Source organism: Branchiostoma lanceolatum, chromosome 14, assembly GCF_035083965.1.
Source record: "Branchiostoma lanceolatum isolate klBraLanc5 chromosome 14, klBraLanc5.hap2, whole genome shotgun sequence".
NCBI lineage: Eukaryota > Metazoa > Chordata > Leptocardii > Amphioxiformes > Branchiostomatidae > Branchiostoma > Branchiostoma lanceolatum.
Genome location: NC_089735.1, coordinates 9849738 through 9864441, shown reverse-complemented (window position 1 = coordinate 9864441; position 14704 = coordinate 9849738). Strand labels below are relative to the sequence as shown.

At 38.0% G+C, this 14704-nt stretch overlaps 1 protein-coding gene across 1 annotated transcript; it reads right to left on the bottom strand.

Annotated features, from left to right (window-relative positions):
- Positions 1–1510: 1510 nt before the first annotated feature.
- On the bottom strand, positions 1511–14523 carry LOC136448405 (H/ACA ribonucleoprotein complex non-core subunit NAF1-like). The gene is made up of 9 exons (XM_066447861.1): positions 13791–14523; positions 13339–13444; positions 13012–13114; positions 12450–12532; positions 11839–11999; positions 11332–11383; positions 10664–10761; positions 7014–7066; positions 1511–3906 (listed from the first exon to the last, which is right to left on the bottom strand). Exons 1-9 carry the CDS (start codon positions 14474–14476, stop codon positions 3455–3457), a joined length of 1794 nt encoding a protein of 597 aa, XP_066303958.1. The 5' UTR covers positions 14477–14523; the 3' UTR covers positions 1511–3454.
- Positions 14524–14704: the final 181 nt, after the last annotated feature.

Sequence of the window (14704 nt, the reverse complement as noted above, 5' to 3'; positions counted from 1 at the left end):
TTTTTGTGTCAAAGTCACTGTATCTGATCGTGGCATTTCATTTTATTTTGCACGCTGGTAGACAACATTTCTAGCGGGACTTTAGATAACGCAAAGAAGCCGTACAGTCGGCTATAAACTGTTGCAAAAACCGCCCACATGAAACGCATTAGGGAAAACAAATTGGGTAGTTGCGCGACTGCTTTTAGAGATAGCCGCGTGGAGGCCCATCACGCTTGGAATGACAGTGTCTCAAAGGGCATCTCAGTTTGAAGGTCAGACTATTTTTCTTGTCTGAAAATGGAGACAGCGATAACAAGATTTGGAAAGTTTCGTCACACAGGCCCCTATAGTACACAAGATGCTATTTTGTTACTATCCATACTTAATCACTAGAGCAGTATACCGATTAAATATGATGCATAGCCTTTTTTACGACTTAACGTTCAAGATAAAATGCATAGAGCAGATCATTCTATGAAGATATCGTCGCAAACTAATTTAAAAAAGACATTCGTGTAATTTTTTAAGGGCGTCATGGTTTAGTGATTTTAAGTCAAATTTGAAAAGACAGCTTGGCTAAGTAGGCAAACCAATTATTTTGATAAGTATTTGCTGCTGCGGTTTATTTTAGTTGGTTGACAAACGATCGATGTTTTGCCAAGAATGATATTTTATCTAGCTATATCTTTGAATAACTGAAAACAAAAATCGCCAAGAGCATTTTTATTCAACTCACGACTACCGGCGTACCCCAGCCATATAGCTTTTCTGAGAGATTCGGAGACCGTTCTTTATAACTAGCTTCACCACTCATCATACTTAGCGGCGTCTCTTGAAAAACACAGGTACATCGCGTACTTTCCTGACACGAGCTGCCATTGCGTGGGCGTTTTGCGGGGGCGCCATGTATGCCAGCGGCTGGCGGGGATGGTGGTTAAAGCTTTGTGAACTAATAGCACCTCCAGACGAACAGAAAAGCCACGGGATTTGGAAAATAAATGGAAGAGCGTATCTTTGATCATATTGAAAGGATTCCATTTTTCCATGAAGTTTCTGGCAGTTTGAAAATCAAATTTTACACCGAGAGAAGAATCGTTCCACTAGACGTTTGGAAAGTGAGATGGAAAGAAGCCAATTAACACACTGACTCTCAGCTAAAACCGAATGATATTGATCGTGACATGTTTTTCTCGTGTTGGCAAAGATAAAGAAGTGTCACAAGCTGCAAGGGAGTTCAAATTTGTACCACTTCTTTCTAAAGTCATAAAGCTTTTTTTCCACCGAAAATCAACACCAAAGCATGCCCAGGACAAAAGATACGAAGACCAGAGTTTCTGCTGCAGTACCAAGGATTGCCACTCGAGGCTCAAACTTGACATTGGTCTTCCAAAGACATACCCCACATATATCAATGCTAAGTATAATCACAATTCATTCAGCCGTTCTAATGTTATGCTGACCACAAATATCCGGAAACACAAATGGACACAAAGACAGACACGCCAAAGACATTTTCATATGGAAAAAATCATGATGTTGGCAACTATAATGGACGAAATGATCTGTTTCAAATAGTAAACTTTGAATTCGTTCTAACACAATCAACTTTATCCGGTTTTCAGCTCATACTGTTAGGCCACACCAATTTATTTTCTTGGTTCACAGAATGAAAAAATGCTAGTAGATTGGATAAAACAACATGAAAGCAGAATCTCAGAGGAAAGTTTGTACTTTGGTGCACACAGTATCAGGGAGTGAACAGGGTCAGGTGCAAGTTTTCACCCCAGCCTTCTGTTTTCATGTTTTTTTTGTGTGCTAAAATTAAAAATCTGTTAAGCAAGAAATTAAATTGGTGTAGCCTTAGCTGGTCCATCGTCACACTATTAGGCTAAGCTCAGCATTCATACCGAAGTATTTTAATGTTCCAATGTTAACAAGACATTTATAAAACAAGAGTCACAGTCTCTTTGGAATGCATCAGAGTCAGACGCAATGATGTCTTTAACGTTATAATAGTTACAACTAACAAAAAAAAGTACAATTGCAACAAAGGTTAGATCTTTTAATCATTAATTACTTATGATATCAAAAGATGGATCGATTGTCTTATTGGCTGATAAATAAAACAATCTTTACTGAACAACCTTGTAAAAGGTCACTTGAATTGAAGTATAGAGGAATACATATTTTAATATTGGCAATTTTTGGTCTCTTATACCAATTCATACTACATATCATGCAAATACTAACCATACATGCTTCAGTTAGTATAAACCGTAACTTTAACAAAATACTGTCATTGACATGGCCTCTGCTACTAGTGTTAGAGAGGAGAATGTTCTTTTCTGAAGAAACGTATTGCCCTCTATTAACCCCAACAATATGAGGCTGAGTGCAGAATTCTTGGAAAGCAAAATCTGAGATCCTTTGCATAAATTGTTACAGTGACGACAGACATGCAAGTAACATGTGAAATATAACAAAATCATATTTAATAGACTAAAAAAACAAGGCTCTGCTATGTATAACCAAAAAAACCCAATGATATGCTCCAAAAAGGGAGCAATCGAAGTACAAATTTCATGACGAAGAAAAGATATCTGTACTATAAATTCACACCCATAACAACATATTCCCCCTAAATGCTTCTATACGAAATGACTGCTGGCTTGAAGACTCTGGTGACTACTAATGAGACAGCTGGCAAATTGCTTCTTAATTAGAATCATTACCCAGACATCAAAGCCAGCAACAGGGAATGACCTTTTAGCAGTACTATTGGAGCACTTTCATGTTTCATCATTCCACTAATGCATCCTAATGTACTCTGACAAGAGCCGCCCCTGTGGTAATGTTAATGTATGATGTACCAGGTGCCTGTGAAGTTGACATTCAAAGAAAAAGCGTTGTTTGCCGCTCAAGAAGGGCAAGGTTCTTTCACTCAGAAACTACATGTACTGAACAGAATACTGAGAAGAAGGCAAGCTCCTTGGGCTACCTGGCATGTACATATTGTTGCAAGCCGATTAAATGGTAGATAAATGAAATGCACTTCTGATGTTTTCTAACAAATCTACAGTGGTCTACACATTGTGCATGATTCATGCAAAGCCATTTCACTAACCAACAGCGTCAACATTTTCATCACCTGATATCAAATATCCTTTCATCAAAATAGTTGAATGTTGTTCATTTTCATTTACTCTTAATCTGTGAGCAGAAATGCCCCTTACAGAGAAAGATTTTTTTTTTCATTTTGTTTTAGAAAGTCATGTTTTGAAAATATAACTAAAAAAAATGAGTTATTCCCAAACTCAGGAACGCATATCAATTATCAATTGTCTTGAAATCAAAGATATTCTATCCTGGGCACTCTGACACTCAATACAACAGTTAGAATACACACTCAGTCTTTTTTTTTACTTAGTTTCATCACATTTTCCTAAGAAACAATGCTGTAGTTCAGCTGTATCTAGTTAGAAGGAGGGGGAGGGGGTGGTGGAGGGGGTGGGAAAGGGAACTGCATGGGTGGGAACATTTCCTGGGGTGGGGGGCCTGATGAAAAGTGGTGAGGGTGAAATAAAGGTCGCCCCCCTTCCCCTTGTCCATCCCTCATGGGTGGTGGTGGTGGAGGTGGTGGGGGAAAAGGTAGCCTCATATTTGGAGGTGGATGATTCACATGGTGTCCATGAGGAGGAGGTCCATAATTTGGAGGCTGCACATTCATCCCCCTCATAGCATGAGGCTGCTGATTCCAACCAAAAGGCGGAGGGTGAAATGGGGGAGGGGGGCCTGGAGGTGGCCCTTGGAATGGGGGAGGGGGGTATTGGGGAATGTTGTAGTCATGCTCAGGTCGTCTGCACCACTGTTCCTGGTTACCATGGTGACCATGCCATCCACCCCTCCAACCGCTCGGTCCAGGGGCTGTGGTAACAGAAAATCAGAATGATAGTTATTATATTAATGTGTAACAGTGAAATTCAAGAAGAAGTATACAGACTGACGAAGCTGTATGTAAAAAAACACATATCAGCACCTCCTCTTAGACTACAGTAGATCTACAATATGAATAATTTTGAACTTTTTCACAGGGCAGAATTCAGCTTACATTATATAGAAGTTGGACAGAATTTGACCTATAATGACCTCAGAAGTTTGGGCCAGAAACCAGTAAATGGTAGCCCTGGGGTCTCGTATATCAAGACCTCAAAGATAGGTCAAAATCTTGTTTTCTTGCCAAATCTAAAAGTCTAGACTCTTAACTGTATCATCCATACTAGTATTAAAGCTTACATTGATTTCACCCAAAGGAATCTTTTCCAAGAAAAGGGCATTTACTATTTGTAAGTTTTTGCGTCATGTATATTATAAGACAAGTGGACATTTCTTTAGAAGCTTTTTGGCATCGTCTGGACGCTGACAAATGATCAATATTGCATTCAGACCTTCTGGCGCAAACATTTTTGGATACCATTGATGGAATATCTTAATTAAGATCTGGCATAATTGTCCTTTTTTTGTATTCTGCACGATCTCAGCTTTACAAAATGGTATAGTTTTGCCAAGAAGGTTGGTTTTACCTAATCTAAGGTAACTGTAAAGCATTCCCAAAGCAATACAGAGGGCATTTTCACATTCTATCTACACCAATGAATGCGAGTAGAATTTCATCCCTGTAAGATTTAAAAAAGGCAAAACATAGTCTCAAAATTCTAGGTGGTTGTGCATATCAGTGGTCTGTTTCAAGTTAATCCATATATATAGACCCATTACCCTTTCAATGATAAGAAGCATGACCACTGAAGGACACACACAACGTACACATGTACATTAGAGGCTCTGCCCAGCTCTCTTGTGTGCATTAGTCTTGACTATGGTATGATGGACCCCGGGAATGCAATCAAGATGGCGTTCAGATTGCATGGTAGAGCTGTGTGTAACCTTGGCATAATAAAGGTGTGTAGTGTACTTTATCTGTCATAGTAGATCAAAGCACCTGAATTGACTGATTCAATAAATATCATAGTGTAAATGAAAGCTTGGCAGTACCACAGGCCTGTAAATTTATCGTACATTGAATTTTATGATTTTAGAGGCATATCTTCTAATAGAATTTCTAAACAAAGGTGGCCAATTTCTGTGTAATGCTGTTTGGTTGCACATTTTTCACAGACAAAAAGAAAACTTCTCTCCTCTTAACATTACAAAACCCACACATTACAGAAAAAAGTGGGATCATTCATCTTCCACTGTCTCGGAAAAATACATAGTCTGTTATAGTACTGTCAGTGAATAACAACTCCTTACATTGAGTGCATCCTTGATAAACATATATTCGATGTTTCAAGGTCTATATTCAATTATGCCTTGTTAATATTCGTGTGTATTCATCATAACAGGTGCCTCATATACTGTCGGGTTGGCAGGCAACAATTTTTGCAGTGGTTTCAAGTTTACGACAAACAGCTCACTGCAAAAACCGCGAACATAAAACCACCGCAAACATTTATGCAGTTGCAGTATTGCGCTACATACAAAAATGTATACATGGACCTCACATTCATTTGCAACATTTTACTATACTGTCCGACCTTCATAACATTTCTTCAAGTACACAGACATGTTGCCATGCTATAATATATGATTGATATTGAACTATAATTAAAATCCTGCCGTAAAAGTAGAATCTAATTCTAGGGCCAAAAATTTATGACAAAAAACTAATCTAGCTGCAACTGCTTACACCTTTACCATCAGATTTTCCATATTACTTGCACTACTGTACGACAGTTATATTGGATTTCAGAGTACATTAGGTTTTAGATTTATGTTCATTGCTATTATCTATGAAGGGGGTTCCTCCTTTATATAGCAGTAAATATTGTCCCAGAATGATGATTTGACATTTGAAACTCTTCCCTCAAAACGATTAATACATCATGTTGTAACAAAATTGCTTTTGAGAATTTCCTTGTCCTGAGCCATAGCTTGAAGTCCTACAACCGTTATTTCTTCTCAAAGGCCGCCAAGAGGATTTCTGGATCATTTTTCAAGTGTCAAGATAAGAAGGGCCTAGTCAAGTTGCAAAATAGGGTAGATCTTGAAATATTTGCAGTGGTTTTATGTTTGCAGTTTTCACGATGACCTCTCGACCAAGAAATAATTGGACAGTGCAAACAATATTTCAAAAAGAATTGGACTAATCTTGGGCATGAATCATGGTACAAAAGTCATATCTAAATTCTAATTTTCGATCAATATTAGCAGTCGGTCAAAATTGATTGATATGATTTCTCCAATATTAGCTTTAAAGTTTAGAAAAATATCATACAAATGCGAAGATTAAGTATCATCACCATGCAAACAATATATGAAAAATCATTAATTGTCAGTTCATTGTTAATGGTGTTTCTTCTTTCTTGACAGATGCTTTTTATACTGTGACAAATTCTACCATCAGTTGGTAACCCACAGTTCAACTATAGACCTCGGTAAAAATGGACAGCTTAGTATAATATTATAGCTGAAAATAGAATTTATCTGCACCATAGAGATAAGGCAGTACGTTGACTTTGATGTCACACAATAGAGATGTTATCGGGAGATAATGCATGAGACAGTGGAACGATGGGACATTTGGAGGTGAGAGCAAAGACAAGATGGAGTCGGTAAAAATGCAGATCTTCTGATTACACCATAATTTACAGTGGAAAACTCACCATTTTGGTTGCCGTAAGATATTTCAGAAGGAGCGTATGAGCTATTTGGTCAGGGAAGATGTCTTTGTTTCATTACATTATTGTAAAACATTATTGAAAACCATTACATCTGTCAGTGACTAAAATTGGTGAGAAAGCTTTCTTTATTGCACATATGAACACAAATTTGACTCAAAAGATGCTTAGTAAATCAGTTTCTTCTACAATTAGGTCTCTCTAGGGACACAGACAGTTATTTGTCAACTACAGCCAGCATTCTAGAAACCGCATATCAGCACGATGATATGTTAATTACAATAAAAACAATAATACCTTGATAATGCTGACTGGGGGGATGAACATCAGTTCTTGGAACCTCCTGATCTCTGTAGGTAGACAAGATAAATTAGTCAGAAATTGGCTATTCTGTGCATACATAATTATATTACACAAAACTACTACAAAAGCAGGAAACACAGAATGTCAAAAGCTACATTGTACATGTAACTAGGTAATTATGTTATACAAAACACAAAGGTTGATAATAATTTCACACAGGATAATGTTTGATCATTATAGAGGAGACGTACAAACATAAAAGACAAAGTGCACTTAGGTAAATGACATATATTAACAACAACAGAAAGGCAGTTAGGGCTTCCATTTGGGAACTTCAATCAAAGTCTGAGCTCATATAGCATGTTATGTCATAGACAGTAGGTGTGTAGATGGGCAGACTACTTTAGTTTCAAATATTGAGAAACACAACAGTTTGTGGTCACAGGTATATATTGCAAAATAGGCTGTGGCAACACCACAAATGTGGATATTCTGAATATCAGTTCTGAAATTCTTTTTTGAAATTAAATCGGATTTCTAAAGTCTAAAGTAGGAACGAGGTAGCGAATTTTCAAAACAACTGTCCATAATGCTGAACACCATCCACATTCAAACATGACCTGTCCTTAATACTGAACCCCATCAACACTCTAACAAGGCCTGTCCTTGGTCCTAAACATTATCCATATACAAACAGCACCTGTCCTTGGTGCTGAACAACATCCATATACAAACATGACCTGCCGTTGGTTCTGAACATCATCCGCACACACATAACCTATCCTTAGTGCTGAACAGCATCCACACACAAACATGACCTGTCCCTGATACTGAACATCATTCACACAAATGACCTACCCTTGGTGCTTAACACCATCCACACAAACATTTGCGACACAACTTTCATTGTTCTTCAAGTTTTTGCAAATGTTCAAAAAAACAGTCTGGACGCAAAATTTATTCCTTCAAAATAGCTCGTAAAAGATGACATATACATGCATTGACTCAGATAACATTCAAACTTAAATGGCAATGCATATACTCTGTACATCCTGCTTTCCAGGGTAACATAACTACCAACCAATAATTCTGACTACAGCTTTACAATTTTCATAATCAGGTCAATCTGAAATCACCGGGGTTGAGTATGTACAACATAATTTGATTTTACCAACCAACATAAAAACAGGGAGACATCTTGGTGACTTTTGGACCCATACAGTTTTTGTGATGTGACATAAAAGCGTGTCTGGCGAGATTACCTTTTACACGAAGGTTACCTTTCATTCAGAATCCATAAAAAGGTGCAATTTGGCCTGATTGTCTATTATTACAGGGAGAGAGTGCCGCAGGCATTTGCGTAATGGTCTCTTCAAAATCTATCACAAAGGGACTGGAGGATGTTAAAACATCAATTGTGTTCGGCGAAACATGTTTTTTTTACAAAAGTTTGTCTAGAGCAATTTGTTAGCACTGATAATGTTGAATAGTAATGACTTTTTAAATTATTAAACTATAAAAGACAATTTCAGGTAAAGAGAGTGAAAGGTTACAATTATACGATCTGTAACTTGTGCAATCATGTTGATGTACCCTGTGTAGCCATATATATTTGTACCTTGTCTAGATATCAATTATTAAAAAAAAAAAACAACATGTGCCTAGTACTGAACACCATCCATATAAAAATGACCTGGCCATGGTGCTGAATGCGATCCACACGAATATGACCTGCCCATTCTTGTGAACACAATTTATACAAACATCACCTGTCCTTGGTGCTGAACACCATCCACATACAAACATGACCTGTCCCTGGTGCTGAACACCATCCACATACAAACATGACCTGTCCCTGGTGCTGAACACCATCCACACACAAACATGACCTGTCCCTGGTGCTGAACACAAATCCACATACAAACATGACCTGTCCCTGGTGCTGAACACCATCCACACACAAACATGACCTGTCCCTGGTGCTGAACACCATCCACATACAAACATGACCTGTCCCTGGTGCTGAACACCATCCACATACAAACATGACCTGTCCCTGGTGCTGAACACCATCTACACAAACAGGACCTGCCCTGGTACTGAACACCATGCACACACATACATGACAAGTCCCTGGTGCTAAACACCATCACATACAAACATGACCTGTCCCTGGTGCTGAACATCATCCACATACAAACATGACCTGTCCCTGGTGCTGAACACCATCCACATACAAACATGACCTGTCCCTGGTGCTGAACATCATCCACATACAAACATGACCTGTCCCTGATGCTGAACACCATCCACATACAAACATGACCTGTCCCTGGTGCTGAACACCATCCACATACAAACATGACCTGTCCCTGGTGCTGAACACCATCCACATACAAACATGACCTGTCCCTGGTGCTGAACACCATCCACATACAAACATGACCTGTCCCTGGTGCTGAACACCATCCACATGCAAACATGACCTGTCCCTGGTGCTGAACACTATCTACACAAACAGGACCTGCCCTGGTACTGAACACCATGCACACACATACATGACAAGTCCCTGGTGCTGAACACCATCACATACAAACATGACCTGTCCCTGGTGCTGAACACCATCCACATACAAACATGACCTGTACATGGTGCTGAACACCATCCACACACAAACAGGAACTGTCCCTGGTGCTGAACACCATCCACACACAAACAGGACCTGTCCCTGGTACTGAATACTATCCACACACAAACAGGACCTGTCTCTAGTACAAAACACAACCCACACACAAACTTGACCTGTCCATTGTGCTAAATACCATCCACACACATACATAACCTGTCCCTGGTGCTGAACACCATCCATATACATACAGACATGACCTTCACTTCCCTTGGTGCTGAACACCATCCACATGCAAACATGGCCTGTCAATTAAGTTTTTATATATGTTCCAAAAAATATTCAGGACCCAAAACTTCTTGCTACCTACCATTACTTCATACTCTTTCTCGTGGCATGAGCCCACCTATCGTCCTGTAAGTACCCACTAATATGTACCCTCAATGACAGCTTTTAAGAGCAAAATATTTCAAAACTAGTACACCGAACATTCACGAGATGACACTTATTCCGAAGTAGCCATAATTCATACTGCTTATCATGGTCTGGATACCCTTAACTGCCGTGGGACTGATATACACTCCCATCAAAGCATTTAAAGTGCTACTTTCAGTTCAAAATGTCTGGGCTGTATGGAGTGGTATTCAATCATTTAAGTACAATTCAGTCAGTGTTGATGGTTTTAGATGGACTACATTGCAATGTCACCTTGAGCAAGCATATACATTGGACACAAATCAAACATGATTAGTAAGTTTGACTAATGGACAGTAGGCTTTAGTTACAATGTACATTACTGACCATTCTTTGTATTCTCCTTACATGCACAATGAAATGTCATTCAAAACCAGAGGTACCTTTTACATGATTTCTAGGCAGATATTTTGGGAAGAAGAATTAAGCCAAAAAGACATCACACTTTTTGCTTCACAACATGGCTGGAGATTTCCTTTTGAACTGCACAATACTGTTACAGCAAATATCTGAATCTGAACAAAATTCTAACTGACTTTCTCACCTTTTGAATGCCTTTCTTGGTTTGGGTTTCTTTCCCTTGGCTTCCTTCAGGCTCTTCTTGGCCATTTTTTCTTGTTCATCATCACTGTAGTCCAAACACTTAGAAAAAATAGTAATAAAGATGTTACTGTTTTAGACGGACACATGATCTGAGTTAAAGATTTAGAAATGTGTCTGATAAGCCATATTTTACCTGTAGAATAGAATACTTATCATTCTATTAGATATAATCAGCATATATATAAAGTGAAGATATATTGTAGTACAAGGCTGTACAAGTTTGATGTTGATACATGATTGAGTATCATCCCCATAGACTGGTGTTGAAAAATACAGCAGTTACTTTACACACATGATGGAAGAGCCACCTGGAGACATGACCTGGTACTGCATGATCATATATCTACAGCTTACATAATATTGTATACTGTGGTTTATGTTTTTAAAATGATACAACAAAGAAACAGAAATTATCATTTTGCTCCTGATAGTTTGACATTTTCTTTACATTTAAATTTCCACAGAACTGAAACATCATTCTACTGCATCTGTGCTAAATGGGTATTATCTGTAGGTATCCAAGTTGTACATGTCCAAAATGTTGACCAGATAAAATAATCTGGCCTTAAATATCACAGGTTCCAAGACGAAGGAAAAGTGATGACCTACCTCAGCGGGTGGCTCTTGGTCATTCTTCCATGAAGCATCAGATCCTTTCTGTCTGAAAAAAAAAATCAGTTCATATTGTTCAGTGAAATCTACTTCAAGTCTTTCAAGAAAGGAGCTACAAATATTATTATTCATTACAAACTATATAAAAGTATCATTTCTTTATCAGTTTTGATTTGTCATAAGACTGCAAAACCACCACCCTAATTCAGTATTGCTCAATTTCATTGAACACTGATGGAGAGTCAAAATCTACTATACTTCGAAGCAACCACGCACAGCAGATGTATTTAATACTAAAATACTCATATAAACATATTTCTTTACATCTAACTAAAATAGCAACAAAAGCTTGAAGTTTGTTCGTTTTAGATCGTTTATCTTGCCTTTTCAGTCTTCTTTCACAATTTCTTTTAAGCTTACTTTAACAAGAGAATTTTCAAGGATATGTTCATAATGCTAACATTTCTAAATATAACAATAAAGTATGTATGCAAGAAGACTTACTTGATAAGGCTTTGTGTGAAGACATACACTGTGAAATCTTGCACCTCCGGAGCAAAGAAAACTTCATTTTGCAGGTTTAAGCCTACTGCCTCTATTTTCTTTGCTGAGCTGAACTGTATGGAGTAGCATGGCTGGACCACGGGCCCAAACGTGTCGTTCACCTGTCATCAGAAAAATATGTAGAATTCTGTCATTGTAAGTGTGCACAGGCATGCTGTATATCTTTATAATCAGACATTGGGAATCAAGAGGTAATGCGTTCAATGGTTAGATTCCTGGCATTCCTAGCTAGACATTTTGGCCTTATGAAAGGCAATGAACACACCTTTCCTCACTCCAAACAGGTGTTAAAATGGGTATCTGAGTTTGGTTGGGTAAAAGGTAAAAGGCGGTACATTAGGAGAGAAAGCAGCATATGCATGTGTTATTTATCAAGCCTTTCAAGCCAGGGTCTGAACCCACAATCTTCCACATGCAAGGCAAATATTCTATCGCATAGGCCATTGCACCAGTTTATTAAGTTGGAATTCAAACAATGCCTAGTACTGAATATAAACCTGGTTATATACAACATTAGGTTAGCAAACAAAAGGCTGTAATTGTAAACTCACCAGCCCGATGGACTGCCTGTCACTGTTAAACAGCAGAGTTTCTGCATCCAGTGCTGGTGTGTTGGGGTAGGACTGCACCACAACTGTAGGGATGGGTGGAAGTTAATGTCAAGTTGCTTGAGACATAGGCAGCATACAAACATACTTAATGATGCTATGTGGCTAGCAGTCTAATGATTAAAGTTTTAGTCAAGCACACCAAACAAATATTACTCTTCATAAGAGAGAAATACAGTTGTAACAAGAAATTAAATTGAAGAACTAGCTCAAACTGCCATAAAAATGTAGAACTTTTGTGAATTTCTTTCTTTTCATTCTAGTGAATTTGTCACTGATTTTGTCCATGCATTTTCCTGCCTTTCTGCAAACCTGGACCCAAACCAGCATTCCCATCCTGCAAGTCTCCAGTTACAACATTTTCAGAAAACATTTGAAAAAGACATGAGAGTAGTGTGGGTATCAAAGCTTAGTCTTTGTTTGATATTTTTCTTTGACATTTAGAGCCAAAAATGTATGTATTTTTTCCTATAGTATACTACATACATTCATATTGTATACCCACCTAACTGTCCAATGATACAGCTTATCTTTCCGATGGCCTTCACTTGCACATCTTCCGGTAGGATGATATCAGGAAAATTCTCAACTGGAGCATCCTCTATTACCTGTCACAAAGGTAAAGCATGTATAAATACGAGACAAATAATTCTGGTGTTAGACTGGAGCAGCTTTTGAAAATATCGGGATGATGACATTTTTTGTATTATTTAGATCTTCAGCACCCTTAAGTAGCCGTTTGGCACCCAATTCCCTATTGGTTACAGATTTAGGCAGCAGGGAGAAGGTTACAAGTCAGAATGTACTAGTACGGTATCAGTGAACACTAAACCTGAGGAACAGCATCTTCCTTGGCCGGAGGTGGCTGGTCCTTTTTTGGTTTATCGTTTTTCACTTCCTCCTCTTCTTCTTCATCGCTACTGTCTGATGATGACTCACTTAAAAACAAAGTAAACAAACATAAAGACATTTTAATACGACAAGTTATAAAAAAAACACTACTACTAGTATTCGCATGATTCTAAAATTTAAGGCAACATCAATCGTATTAAAGCTTAAGTATGATGGCTTGAAATCTGTATATACCCACCTTCAATCTAGATCTGTTAATGCAGCAAAATCATTAACATAACACAAAATCTCAACTTGCAATTTGACATCATTTATAAGAACACAAACTTGGTATAAAGATGAAACAATATAATATTTAAAAAAACTGAAATATAGTATTTCTAGCCCTGTTATACGTTGTTATTCAGACGGTAGTCGTAGTTGTATAATCACCTTTCATCAGAAGATGTACTCTCACTATCAGATGATTCTGCAACGTCTTTACTGCCTTCAAGACATTCTCCTTCGTCTTGCTGTAACTCTACAGCTTCTTTTGTTCCTATGATATCTTCCTCTTTTACAGGAAAACCTTGAACAGCATCAGAAGTATCTGTTTCCATGTCCTCAATCTTCAAAGTGTTTGTGGATGAATCTTGCTGTGTGCTTGTTTCAGTTGTTAGTTTGCTTTCCTTCAAAGTATCTTCTTTCTTCATCAGACTAGTCATATCTTGAGTGACAGTTGTGTTAACTTCATTTAAATGTTGAATCTCTGTGGAACCCAATGGCTGACTTGTTTCATTGTTTATTTCTACATCAGTACCACCCTCTGTGATTGGATCAGATACAGTTCTTCTTCTTTCATCTGTTTCCATGGCAACATCTTCATCAACAGAAGATGACTGGCATTCATGACTTTTTATTTGAAGTTGGGAAGTAGAATCATGACTTTCTTGGACAGAGCTATCTTTTTTGATAGTAACCAAAACTTTGTCCGCAGTGTCAGCGTTTTCATGTTCTGATTCGATTCTGTTTGTTTCATTCTCATTGCACCCTGTTGTTGTGGGTGCATATGTTATATAACATTCTCCAAGTTTACTTGTTCCAGAATTTGATGCACTTTCCTTCGATGTGTCTTCCATCTTCTGTTGTAGGACTTATACGGATGGGGAAGCTAAAAAAAAGGCTGAAATAAAAATGACAGTTTTTTTAAGGGCACACAACCTTCAGTTTTACCACATAAAACTAAAAGAAGTCAGATACTAGTACTTAACGCGTTATCAATCTCAAAGCAGATGTTTGGTTCACATTTGCTAAGTTTGATGACAGTTTTTCTTGCAATTGGGTTAAGTCTGAGGACTGTCTGAAAA

Excerpts from the sequence above, each read along its gene's own strand:
- LOC136448405 (XM_066447861.1), bottom strand. The coding sequence starts at position 14,476 with ATGGAAGACACATCGAAGGAAAGTGCATCAAATTCTGGAACAAGTAAA. Across the intron at positions 12,533-13,011 it reads CTGTATCATTGGACAGTTAG|TTGTGGTGCAGTCCTACCCC; the intron begins GTGGGTATACAA and ends CCATCCCTACAG. Across the intron at positions 10,762-11,331 it reads ACCAAGAGCCACCCGCTGAG|TGTTTGGACTACAGTGATGA; the intron begins GTAGGTCATCAC and ends ATTTTTTCTAAG.